This window comes from Eleutherodactylus coqui, chromosome 3 (assembly GCF_035609145.1).
Source record: "Eleutherodactylus coqui strain aEleCoq1 chromosome 3, aEleCoq1.hap1, whole genome shotgun sequence".
Lineage (NCBI taxonomy): Eukaryota > Metazoa > Chordata > Amphibia > Anura > Eleutherodactylidae > Eleutherodactylus > Eleutherodactylus coqui.
This window is the reverse complement of record NC_089839.1, coordinates 237708343-237721603: the sequence shown is the minus strand read 5'-3', so window position 1 is coordinate 237721603 and position 13261 is coordinate 237708343. Positions and strand designations below refer to the sequence as shown.

The window sequence follows — 13261 nt, the reverse complement described above, 5'->3', positions numbered from 1 at the left end:
TCAATCACCTGTCCATGTGCCCTAACATATGTGGGTGAGACCACAATGGAGGTCTGCTCCCGCATAATAAAGCACAAGAGCACCATTTACACCAAGAACAATGACTTACCTTGTCTAAACACTTTAATGAAAAAAAACATGCCATTTGCCGGTTGAAATTTCGGGTAATAGATCATGTCTAGAGATGAGCGAGTACCCAAATGCTCGGGTCCTCGGTATTCAAGTCGAGCTTTTCGTAAAATTTGAGAAACTCTCTCTCTCTCTGAATTGTGGTAATTTCGTTTCATATATATTGGAATGTGATTTGCAGAGGCCCACATGCTTGCTGCAGAAAAATAAGCAATTTCCAAATCTCTACCTCAATTTTGTTTATTCTGAATCAATTGCGTGTATGCTATACGTGTGTTTTTTGCTGTTCAAAAGAAAATCAAGCACCTAGGAGTTGTCTGAATCAAATGAAACTTCATATGTGTGATTGTAACACTCATATAAGTGATTACAATATCAGAGAATAATTTATTGTGGAAAACTGAACACTTGAATGGAGGCTCTAGTACCTTAGAGGGCTGCCTCTAGCTTGGATGCAAGATGTGACATAGATGGGCATGAAGGCATACAAGTTCCATATTGTATACTGTGGCATATCACTCCACACTTGCTGTAACTGAGCCTCAAGATCGTACAAATTCATAGGCTGTCAAAGTTGGCATTTCAGATGGTCCCATACATGTTCTATTAACAAAAAAAGTGGCAACCTGGCAGGCCACTGTATTGTGGCAATGTTGTGGAGGCATTCCTGTGACACGTGGATAATATTTGTCCGCCTCTAAAGCTACCTCTCTTGCTGAAAAGGATCACCAAATGCTCACCAGGTAGTCAGAGCTCCTCCACATGAGGCAGATTTATTGAAGAAATTTCTATTATTATCCTATTTATCTGAATGTGCCTTGCGGAGACCCACATGCTTGCTGCAGAAAAATAATATTTCAAGATCTCATTGAAGTGCATACAGGCAGGGCCCGGAAACTCCTATGCTGTTCCTTGATATCAACTGTATCTGTGTATTTAAGTAGTGGATAAAATTGAGTAAAGCAGAGACTCTTCTTAGCAGGTTCAAGAAAATTATCTCCTTGCCCCTGTAGTTCATGCCGCTCTGGTCCACCTGCTGACTTCCAGGCAGCAGAAGTAGTTTACTGGTTGGATGCTACAGTTGTCATTCCCATCAATATTCAACATGCCACTGAATGGAGGATACCGCATTATTTCTTAGAAACAATGCTTATGCAAATTTTTCCCTTTTTTCAAAGGCGAAAATTGGAATGTACTCCATTTTTATTTTTTTCATTTTTGTTCTATTTGGAAGAGAATTTTTTGCTCTACAAGATTCGATGTTTTTCATTTTGTTCCCAGACCTTCTAGATGGGAAAATATCAATGTCTGTGAAAGTCCTATGCACTCACGGAGGTCAAATAATAAAATAAGTGTTACCTTGGCATGGATGTATAATTAGTTTAGAAATCATGAGAAGGTAAATTATTTTTGGAATGAGACAACTTTTTGCGCTCAAGAAACTTATGAGATCAAAAATTGATTTTTAAACTAATTATACATCCATGCCAAGGTCACACTTATTTTATTATTTGACCTCCGTGAGTGCATAGGACTTTCACTGACATTGATATTTTCCCATCTAGAAGGTCTGGGAGCAAAATGAAAAACATCGAATCTTGTAGAGCAAAAAATTCTCCTCGAAATAGAACAAAAATGAAAAAAAAAAGGGGAAAAAGGGAAAAATTTGCATAAAAATGTTTTTTGCCATTTTTGACTCATTGTATCTTAAGAGCTATGCATCCTTTTGGGTCCATAATGTGAATAATGAGAAACATTTCTATGGAGTACACATTTATAAATTCATAGCTGAGTTGGATTGCATTGATTATGAGTTATTACTGCTTAAAATATGAATTTTATTTTGCGCGATAGAATTTTTCAGCTACTTTGACATGCAATGGTGGCAGAATGATGATAAGAGTGGCAGTCTGAGTAGCTTAGCTGGATTCAGCACCAAAAGTTCTCCTAGTGTGTGAAGTTTCATTGCTCTAGAGTCATTGGAACTGGCTTGGCAATAGATTGAAATCGCCACTTTTTTCAGGTTGCGCGCTGTAATCACAAGACAACCCCCCTACATAAAGACCTGTAGCTCGTGAACCAAAGCACTTCGAAGCCTAATATTTTGGCTATCTTAGTTTAGGGTCAGGTTCTATCTTTGTGCAAAGTTTCATTGAAATCTGAGATGGTCGACTGGGAGCATTGGTTGAACTAACATGGAATGACCCTTCTATGACTCATCCATGTGGAAAAACTTCTACATTTTTCCATATAAAATTGGTATTCTCTCTGTAATATTGTAGTGTTTCAGTGATTTAAAGTAAACCAATACACACATTCTATGCAGACTGCCTTCTCATAATAACTTGGGTTGATCAAGATAGATGTTTTTAATTTCTATCAGTTATTCCAAATTTTAACATGTGTGTTTATTTAATCTTTGCTTGGTCTTGTATAACAGAATGGTCTAACTAGGGCGTTCCATAGGTTGTATTCACATGTGTAGTTTTGGCATCTGGTTTGCTATCGTTTCTGACTTTTTAAAAAATTTAATGACAGGCAAATATGTTGGCAAAAAATGGAATATGTGACTATAGCCTATCATGGTCAACTGTGCTGCTATCGTAATGGTTTGAAGATGCAAACTTGGTTACTAATATTCAGCTCATTCATTCATTTGTTACCGACAGCCAAGGCTCCAGTCTCAGCTCATACTCCGAACTTTTCAACATTAAAATATTGGGGAAAAAATGACACCCCAGTTATTTTTGTACTGCAATGTCACATAGCAATTGGAGAAATTAACTTCATTGTTCCTGCAATTTCCTAAATGTGTATGATTTGTCGTTTGGTCATTTTTTAAGAATGTTTGGTCAAATGTAAAGTATAACATACCTGGTTTTTCAGTGTCATCAGTTGATGGTTCAGAGATATCAGGCTTGTCAGGATCTAAAAAAGGCAAGGAAATAGCAAATTAGCGACTCTAGCTAATCTGTGCTCCCATACATTGTCTACGAAGTCGAATTAAAGGAAGTCGACTCATGCACTCTTCTTTTGGGCTTATGCTAAGCATTTTACCCTAAAAGAGACAGCATTACATTTGATTTGGTTTTTGAAGGTTTTTCTCTTGTCAAAAAGTTAAAGTTTTGATACCCACAGGCTAGTTTTCTGGGGATTGATCTACCACTAAAATAGGTTATAACTAGAGATGAGCGAGCATGCTCGTCCGAGCAACAACATACTTGAAGGTGCTTGTTACTCGAGCGAGCACCACACGGTACTCGAGAAAATTTCATCTCCCCTCCCTGCATGTTTAGCGCCATTTAGAGCCAATAAACATGCAGTGAAGGCTTTACCTCTTCCTGCTGTGACATGCCAACCCTGTGCACATCCATTGCAGTGACTGGCTGGGCTGATCAGGTGACCGCCCAGTATAAACACTCTGGTCACCTGAGGCTCGCCTCACACGCATGCTGCATGAGCTGAGGGATAGAGCTGCTGCTATAGGGAAAGCGATAGTGTAGGGTACAGATTGCGGTTAGGCAGGGATCCTTGCTCCAAGAACCCAACAGTCCTTTCTAGGACTACAACTCCTCTCATTGTGTGCATCAGCATTTTGGCTGGCTGGGAGCAGTAGTGCACACAAATTTTTTCTCAAGCATCCCGGCTGTATACTGCATACTGTTATCGGTTTTATGCAGTATACTGCTAGTGGTGTACAGAGAGTAGATAGGAAGCAACAAAACTCCTATCATTTCTAATTTTTTAGTTTTTTTACCTGCTGAAAGCATACGCTGTATACCTGTGTGTTCGTGCTGTGAATCCACATTATCTAACAACAGTATACACATAGAATTTTTTTTTTGCCTGTTGAAAGCGTACACTATATACCCGTGTCTGGGTGCTGTGAATCTACGCTAACGACAGTATATACACTTTAAATATTTTTTATGCCTGCTGAAAGCGTACACTATATACCCGTATCTGGGTGCTGTAAATCTACGCTATCTAACAGTATACACACATTAAAAAATTTTTTTTGCCTGCTGATAGTGTACGGTATATAACCGGGTCTGTGTGATGTCAATCTATGCAATCTGACAACAGTATACACTGTTTACATTTATTTTGGGCGGGGGCGTGGCCTAGCCTGTGGAGCAAGCGGCAGCAAGAGTCCCTGTGATCCTGCAGCCAGAATACTGAGTCGCAGTTTTCGGGGACCCCTGGGATCATCGTTGGCAATAGCTGCTCCACAGCCTGGGGAGCATAAAGAGAGGTCGCGGGACCGAATCGGCCGCAAACGAGCACCGAAGCCTACCACAGAAGGTGAAGCTGGGGCCTAGATTTCGGACCGGAAGTGGAGCGGAGCGGACCGGAAGTGGAGCGCGCGCGGGAAAACATCGCCGCGCCGGCTATTTAACAACAAGCGGCTGCCCCCAGAGCCCCGGACGGGGGTGTGAGAGGTCTGCGGAGGGAGAGGAGGCGACGGGGGAAGAGGCAGAAGGTAGGAGAAAACAGCGCTGGGACCCGCGGCGCCCCCCCCCCCCCCTGCACGCTGGGGAGTGGAGGTAGTGAAAGAGAGACTATAGTTAGCCTAAACGGCTGGCCCATCCAGGAGGGCATGATTGGAGCCTTTCCTCTGAGTGCACCATCGCACAGCTGCACTCTCCTCTTCCCTCATACAAAAAGTCAAAAAGCAGTCCTCTACTCTACCCTACCCTAGAGGAAAAACAAGCCCCACGCTTCCCTCCTCGCCTCACCACACCTGCCATCACATCACCCCCCCCCCCCCCCAGCATTCTCAGCAATCCCACCCTGCACAAAGAAGCCTCCACCAGACTAATAAAGAACCTCAGAAAGAGGAAAAGTTACAGGGAGAGCCCTCCCTATCACAGGCACTGCCTAAATTTTTGAAGGAGCCCCCTTTAGCGGTGCTCCGAAACAAGACAAGACAGACGTAAAATTAACTGCCTGCGGGGGCGGAGCTTGGACGCCGAGCGGTATGGCTGCCTGAGTACCGCTCTCCTCCTAACGGGCACCCACCGAGCCTCATAGCAGCGGCAAACACCAAAAAGGATGGGGAAGACAACTAAAGAAAAGGGCACAGACCTGCAGAGCACCCCCCGACCGGTCAAAACGCAAGTAGATGTGCAGCGCTTCTTCAAAGAACGATCCGCTCGCTCCCCGTGGCCCCTGTCCAAGATGGCGCCGGCACGAGAGCTCGCTCCTGCACTCAGCCATGCGGAGGAACAGGAGCTGCTCTCAGAGGGAGAGGATAGTGAATCCGTTTCTAAAGGATTCATGAAGAATCTGATCTCACAAGCTCTGCGTCCCATCAGCGCTGACCTGGCAGAGATAAAAGATGAATTCAAGCTGCTGGGGCACAGAGTAGAAGATTTAGAGTCCACATCTGCTGCTATTACCTCACACGCTATGCAGCTGGAACAAGCCTTAAAGGAACAGCACGTTCATCTAAATAGAGCGCTCCTACTTCAAGAGGACCTTAAAAATAGGAATAGGCGCAATAACCTGTGCTTCAAAGGCATTCCGGAATCTTGCGCTAATGAATGTCTCCCAAGAGTCGCCAAAGAAATTTTCGCCACCTTACTGGGAGAGGAGAGAGCGTCTACCATAAATATCGAAAGGATCCATCGGGCCCTCAGATCCCCGCCTAGCAACCACGCCGAACCCCCCAGGGATGTTATTTGCAAGCTTCTTTCTTTCCCTGACACCGCGGCGGTCTTGAAAGCAGCCAGATCACATAGAGATCTGAATTATGCGGACTCCGCAATTTCGATCTTTCAGGATCTAGCGCCCTCCACCTTAGCGAAACGCCGGGCCCTGCGACCTTTGCTCGAGGTCCTTAAATCACGGGAGATAAGATACGCCTGGCTGTTCCCGTTTGGCATCAGTATTCCCATTCAAGGCAATAAACTGAATATTCGCTCCCAGGAAGACATGCAAAAGCTGTGGGAGCTTTTGGATATTGACCCAATTGACCTACCAAATTGGCAACCGCTGCCTGAACCGCCTCAGTTCCAACCACTAGAGAGCCCTGGGGACTGGCTGTTGGCGGGCAACTCAAAATCCCCCAAGGGTAAAAAGAAGAAGCACAGACAGGACCTGTGAAGACCCATCCTCACGGAGTTTACACCTCCTGTATCTGGTCTCCCCTTGATGGAAGGGGCCCCCAGGCAGCTTTTACATCTTCCACGCTGCCGTCCTGTTTAGGGGGTCTGTTCTTTTTTTTTTTCATTTGTGTTGCATCTTTTTTTTTCATCTGTTTTGCATCTTCATATGTATCTTTGGTTGCCTCTCTTCCCCTCTTAACCTTTTCTCTTTGCAGTTAAAAAAGTGTGATTTTGGAGAACTCTAGTCCTAAGAATCCTGAGAGCTCCTCAAGGGAGCCGAAGATCTGTATTCTCTCCATCCTACGGCACGACTTCCCGCGTCTGGTTACACGTCATTTTCTTCGGTTTTGTCTATTGTCGACCTTTAATTTAATATTGCTGATCACACTGTTTTTTTCTCAGTGAATGTTTGCCGTTATTAATATTAACTTGTATAGTTCTGGCGTATAGCCCTGTTCGCTCGGTGTAGGACACGGTGGGTGCCTGGAATGTCCAGGCCGTAACTAACACTCTGACCTCCCGACAGAGCCGGTGACTCTGTGGGATCTCAGTAGGCCGCCCGCCGGGTGGACCCGAGAGGGGAGTCGTCCGACCCCTTCGGGTGCACATAAATAAGTATTTTTCCTACCAGCAGAGTCCTCTGCTAAATTGAAGTTTAGCTTTTCATTGCTAACAAGACTTGTGTTTTGTCTTTACCCCCCCCCCTCCAGCCTTCCCTCCCTCCCTAGCCTTACCTCCCCCCCCCTTTACCCCCCCCCCCCTTTACCAAATCCAGGAGCCACTTGGGAGGAAACCAGTGGGTGCGACCTCCGCTAACTTATTAGCTGTTCATAGGGCTGCTTTCTCACGCTTACCCATTATCATCCTTAGCACAGGAACCCCACTATGAGTGGACTACGTCTCACGTCCTTTAACGTCAAGGGACTTAACTCGCCTGCGAAACGTCATAATCTTGAGCTGCTTCTGAAGAGGTACGAATCTAAAATCATTTTCCTCCAGAAAACACATTTTAAGGGAAACAAAGTCTTTTCTCTTCCAGGAAAGCTTTTTCCCAAAGCGTTCCACAGCACTCACCCCTCGTCGGCCTCGAAGGGGGTCTCCATATTCTTCCATAAAACGATTAATTTCGTTGAGGAGGCGCGGTTTAAGGACGACGAGGGTAGAGTCTTTTTCATAAAGGGGATCTTAAATAACACAAAATTGACCTTTGCTAATATTTATGCACCCAATACAGAGCAGATACCCTGGTTGCTAAAACAACTGGAAATCCTGAAACACTTTAAAGAGGGCCAGGTAATCCTTGCAGGGGATTTCAATGCTACCTTTAATCCCACTTTAGACTTCTCAGGCCGATCTCAAATTTCCCAAAGCAAATTGAAAATATTGGGCAGGCGGCTGCAGGATCTTGGTTTGGTGGACGCATGGCGCTCTCTACACCCTACCACAAAAGATTTCTCATACGTCTCCGCAGTGCACTCTACTTTTCAGAGGCTGGACTACGTCTTGGTTTCCTCTGCTCTCCTCACATCCCTGATCAGAGCGGACATAGATAATATGACGATCTCCGACCATGCCCCCCCCCCCCGTTCATGTGACCCTACGTTCACCTCAACCACTTCCTAGGGAGTGGAGATGGTCACTCGATTCATCACTCCTTGACCAATTAGAGGACAGGGAACACTTAGCCAAATTGCTAGAAGAATATTTCTTGCTGAATTCAACGGAGGGATCAGAGTCCCCGATGGTCTGGGAGGCCCATAAGGCCTACATGCGCGGCCTACTGATAGCCCTGGGCTCACGCATTAAAAAGCGCACACAAAAAGCTATCGATGAGAAGTTCTCACTGATTGCCAAATTAGAGCTAACGGTGAAACTTTCGCAAACAAAACAAAACCTTGCAAAACTTACGGCAGCTAGAGCAGATCTGAAGCTGTTGCTCAACTCTAGATTTAATAAAAAAACAGCTTCATTTTAAGCACAAGATATACGCCCAGGGCAACAGGGGCAGCAAGCTTATGTGTCCGCACTGATTAAAAAAGCTCGGGCAAAAAAACAGATTAGGGCTATTAAATCCCCCACGGGTGAGACTCTGACCACCTCGAAAGATATAGCAGAGGAGTTTCAGAAGTTCTATACCGGTCTGTACAACCTCCAGAACGCCCAGAATTCCCCCCCCCCCCCCCCCCAGAGAACCCCACCGCCCAAATCGACGAGTTCCTCCGTCGGATTGATATGCCGAGCCTGGACCCGACAGAGGCCTCCTCCCTGGTCGCGCAGGTCACACAAGATGAGGTTGAGGCACTGATAGTTTCCAGCCCCCCCAACAAAAGTCCGGGCCCGGATGGTCTCCCGGTACAGTACTATAAAGCCTTTCTCCCAATACTAAAACCTAAACTAACAGCCCTGTTCAACGACTTAATGGGAGGGGCATCCCTGCCGAGGCAATCCCAGGAAGCCCACATTACCTTGATCCATAAGGATAACAAGGACCCGGAATTGTGTGGGAGCTACCGCCCCATATCGCTTATCAATCTAGATATGAAACTTTGGGCCAAACTGTTAGCGAAAAGGTTGGAACCCTTTATGCCCACACTAATTAATGTGGAGCAGGCTGGGTTTATCAGAGGAAGGGAGGGGAGAGATATTTGCCTCAGACTCCTCCATGCGGCTAGGTACGCACAAACCCACAGGATACCCCTTGCCTTAATAGGTACGGATGCCGAAAAGGCTTTTGATAGGGTTAACTGGCTTTACATGGAGAGAGTGCTACACCACTTTAACCTACCAGCACAATTTACTCAAGCAATCTTCTCGCTCTACGCTTGCCCCCACGCAAGACTTAAAATAAACTAGATCCTCTCTCCTCCCTTCCTCATAAGAAACGGCACTCGGCAGGGATGTCCCTTATCTCCTTCCCTCTTCATCCTGTCTCTAGAGCCCCTGCTTCTGAGGGTCAGGCAGGACCCGGGAGTGAGGGGTCTCGGTATCGGAGACCAGCAGCTATCAGCAGCAGCCTTTGCGGACGATATTGCTTTCCTAATTACCGAACCCCAGAAGAGCCTACCCAGACTCTAAGAGTTACTCAAGGAGTTTGGCGCAATCTCAAATTTCAAGATTAACTTTGCAAAGTCAACGGCTCTGAACATCTCCATACCCTCCAAGCAATATGACATGCTGAGAAACAATTCACCCTTCTCATGGTCATCCTCCCACCTGAAGTACCTCGGTATCAGATTAACCAAAAAGGCCGAGGATCTTTATAATTCTAATTTCACTCCGCTCATCGATCGGGTCAAACGACTTCTCAAATCATACGACATCCCTTGCGTGTCTTGGTTTGGGAGGAAAAACATTATAAAAACATATATCCTACCTATTATATTGTATATGATTAGAATGCTTCCCATTCACCTCCCTACCAAGTTCTTTAAATTGTTACGGACGGCTTTCTCGGCTTTCGTGTGGAGGCAGAGGAGACCAAGACTGGCGAACAGCTTAATGATTAGAAGGCGTTCTGAGGGAGGTATAGACCTCCCTAATCTCTATGATTATTATTGTGCTGCCCATCTCCGATATTTGTGGGATCTCTCTCACTCAGAAGGTGATAAACTACTCACTAAGATGGTGGATGGCTGTGGTAAGTCCCCTTTGATTGAGGCCCTGTGGTTCCCGGTGAGCTCACACTACCGGGCCAAGACCTTTAATCCACTCCTCAGAGGCCCATGCGAGATAAGGGACAAGCTTAGAGGGGCACTTGCTCCAGCTCCCTCCCCCATTCTTCCCCTGTCCACTATTCCTAAGACCCTTAATCCACACCTAAGCCTAAACTCGGCCTCGGTATGGAGAAAATTCAAATCGCTCTCCATAGCCAATACACAGTCTCTCGCTCACCTCGCACCTCCCTCGATCCTCCAAAAGCTACTTTGTTCTGAGCAGTTCTCCTTCCTAGAGTCAGCCCAAGTGACTGGCATCTTTAAAGAGTTTCTCAAATCACACAAATCTACCAGACCTCTTACATCTTTCGAGAGGGCGTGGTCGGAGAATAAACCCTCCCACAAAAAAATCTCCTTTGTGCGCAAAAACTTCATCACCTCCCACCAACCTTATAAACCAGCATTCCTCACTTCCTGGGAGGGCGAGCTGGGCATCCGACTTACAGACGAGGAGACTAAATCGATTTTGAACACCTCATTTGGTCTTTCTCCATGCGTTTTAGCCCAGGAGGCACACTACAAACTGTTAGTTAGGTGGTATCGGACCCCCCAATGGCTACATCAACACAAGCTCTCCTCCCAGGAAGTCTGCTGGATATGTAAAGGGGAGGTAGGTTCTTATTTGCACATTTGGTGGTTCTGCCCGACCGTGGTCCCCTTTTGGAAGGGAGTTGGAAAAATCATACAAAAAATCGCGCCAAATATCTCCATCTCCCCAGACCTTGTTTTCCTTTGGAGGCCGCTCAAGCATTTTCACCCCATAAGAAACAAGTTGATCGCCCTACTACTGGATGCGGCCAAATCATTAATCCCCCGTCTTTGGCTACAAAATACCGCACCAACGATGGCTCAGTGGAGGGAGAGAGTGGATAATCTATACTCTTTAGAGGAATTACACAGTTGGTCGAACAACACCTATAATAAGTTTATCCTGACATGGGCTCCTTGGCATGAGGCGAGACTTGAGATGGTGTGGGACGACTGAGACGTGGCTCCTATCCCCCTGTACCGCGACAGCTGGCTCTCCATACTTACCTCCTCTCCCTTCCCCTCTTCCCTGTCCTGGTTCCCCCCTTTCCTTTCCCTCCCCCCCCCCTCGCCCCTTTCTTAAGTTTATGTTGATACTACAGTTGATTTCTTTCGGCCTTGTGATGGTGTAATGCATAGAAAACTGCTGATAAGAATTTTTACCAGAGGTTACACAATTTCGCGCTTTCTGTACAGCATTTGACGGTGCAGGCCATGTTAACCGGAGACCATTTTGTATGTTTTTGACACCCGATGTACGGGCGTATTGTACTCTCGGGACCGAGAGGCCTTTGATATCTGTCTATATCGCGATACCCCTGTACATCTTGTATAAATCTCAATAAAAATTTGATTTGAAAAAAAAAAAAAAAAATTATTTTGGGCCTGCTGTTAGTCTATGGTATATAACTGGGTAAGCCTGCTGCCAATCTCCGCAATCTAACAACAGTATACACTGTTTATTGTGTCTATTTTGGCCTATAAGCAAACGCAAAATAACTTGCATTTTGCGTAGCATTTTGTCCAAATGCATTATCCAACATGATGAAGACTAGGGGTAAGGGTCGAGGTCGAGGACATGGGCATCCGAATGAGGGTGTGGGCAGAGGCCGAGGTCCTGGGGGGGTGAAACTGTGCCTGCTCCTGAGAGATTAGTAGAGCGCCGTGTATGTATGCTACTTAGCTTCAACTCACATTTTGCAGGTCCGCGTGGTAGACCATTTTTAAAAGCACAACAGTGCGATCAGGTGAAGATGTGGATAGCGGATAACGCATCCAGTAATTTCTCCAACAGCCAGTCTTCCACATAGTCCACACTCATGCTAGCCAAGGGACTGCACCTCTGAATCCTCAGGCTGCTCCTCCTTCCTCCCAGCCTGGTCACTCCAGGAAAAGGAGAGATTCAGAACAAGCATACTCCCAGGAACTCTTCTCGGGTCCCTGCCCTGAGTAGGAAAAAATGTTCATCAGCCGCCTGAGGAGTTTGTTGTGACCAATGCCCAAAATTTGGACCTTTCACAGACTCAGGGTGATGAGGCTGGGGACTTCCAAGTAGTGTCTCAAGAGCTATTTGTGGATGATGAGGATGAGGCACAGTTGTCTGTCAGTGAGGTTGTTGTTAGGGCAGTAAGTCTGAGGGAGGAGCAAACTGAATATTTAGAGGAAGAGCTGGTGACTGATGAGGTGACTGACCCCACCTGGGTTGCTAAGCTTAATGAAGACAGGGCTTCAGAGGGGGAGGCAAGGGCAGCACCAGAACAGGTTGTAAGAGGCAGTGGAGTGGCCAGAGGGAGAAGCAGGGCCACAACAAAAAATCCCCCAACTGTTCTCCACAGCACTTCCTCACGGCAAGCCTCCGTGCAGAGGGCTAGGTGTTCGAAGGTCTGGAGGCTTTTCAATGAGAGCGCAGATGACCGACGAACAGTGGTGTGCAACCTGTGCCATACCAAGATCAGCAGGGGAGCCACCACTACCAGCCTGACGACCACCAGCATGCGCAGGCATATGATGGCTAAGCACCCGACGAGGTGGAACGAAGGCCATTCACCGCCTGCGGTTCACACCACTGCCTCTTCCCCTGTGTCACATCCTGGCACTGAGATGCAATCCCTCTCCCTGGATGCAGGCATGAGCGTCTCCCAGCCTGCACCCACACACTTACCTCCACGGTCCTCCGCTGCCTCCACCAATGTGTCCTAGCGCAGCGTTCAGCTGTCAATAACACAAGCATTGGAATGCAAGTGGAAATATTCTGCCACCCACCCACATGCACAATGGCTAAACATGCATATTTCAAACCTACTCAGCCTGGAGATGCTGCCATATAGACTAGTAGAAACAGAGGCTTTCCGCAACCTGATGGCGGTGGCCGTCCCTCGGTACTCGGTCCCCAGTCGCCACTATTTTTCCCGCTGCTCCGTCCCCGCCCTACACCAGCACGTGTCACGTAATATAAACCATGTCCTCACCAATGCAGTTACTGGGAAGGCCCACTTAACCACCGACATGACACATTGGGTTAACCTGGTGGAGGCTGGGACCGAGTCTAACCCTGGGTCCGCTCACGTGCTACCCACACCGAGGATTGCGGGTCCTACCTTGGTCATGGTTTCTCCGGCTTATTATGCCACCTTCTCCAAATCCCCCCTCCTCCTCTTCCACCTCTCAAATACCATGTGCGAGCACGTCACCTTCAGTTGGTAGCTCGAGGCGCTGCAGCACTGCCATGGGGAAGTGTCAGCAAGCCGTGCTGAAACTACTCAGCTTAGGTGACAAGAGGCA

At 46.8% G+C, this 13261-nt stretch overlaps 1 protein-coding gene across 4 annotated transcripts in view; it reads right to left on the bottom strand.

The window, feature by feature from the left end:
* Nucleotides 1-13261, bottom strand: part of LOC136621574 (complement factor H-like) — a 1208893-nt gene that overhangs the window by 866471 nt on the left and 329161 nt on the right. For 3 of the 4 annotated variants that reach the window (XM_066597131.1, XM_066597134.1, XM_066597132.1), the window contains exon 16: nt 3004-3057. The exons of the other annotated variant lie outside the window; for it this stretch is intronic. In XM_066597131.1, coding sequence (XP_066453228.1) covers nt 3004-3057 — 54 coding nt within the window. The remainder of the gene's footprint in view (nt 1-3003; nt 3058-13261) is intronic. 4 annotated transcript variants of the gene reach the window in all.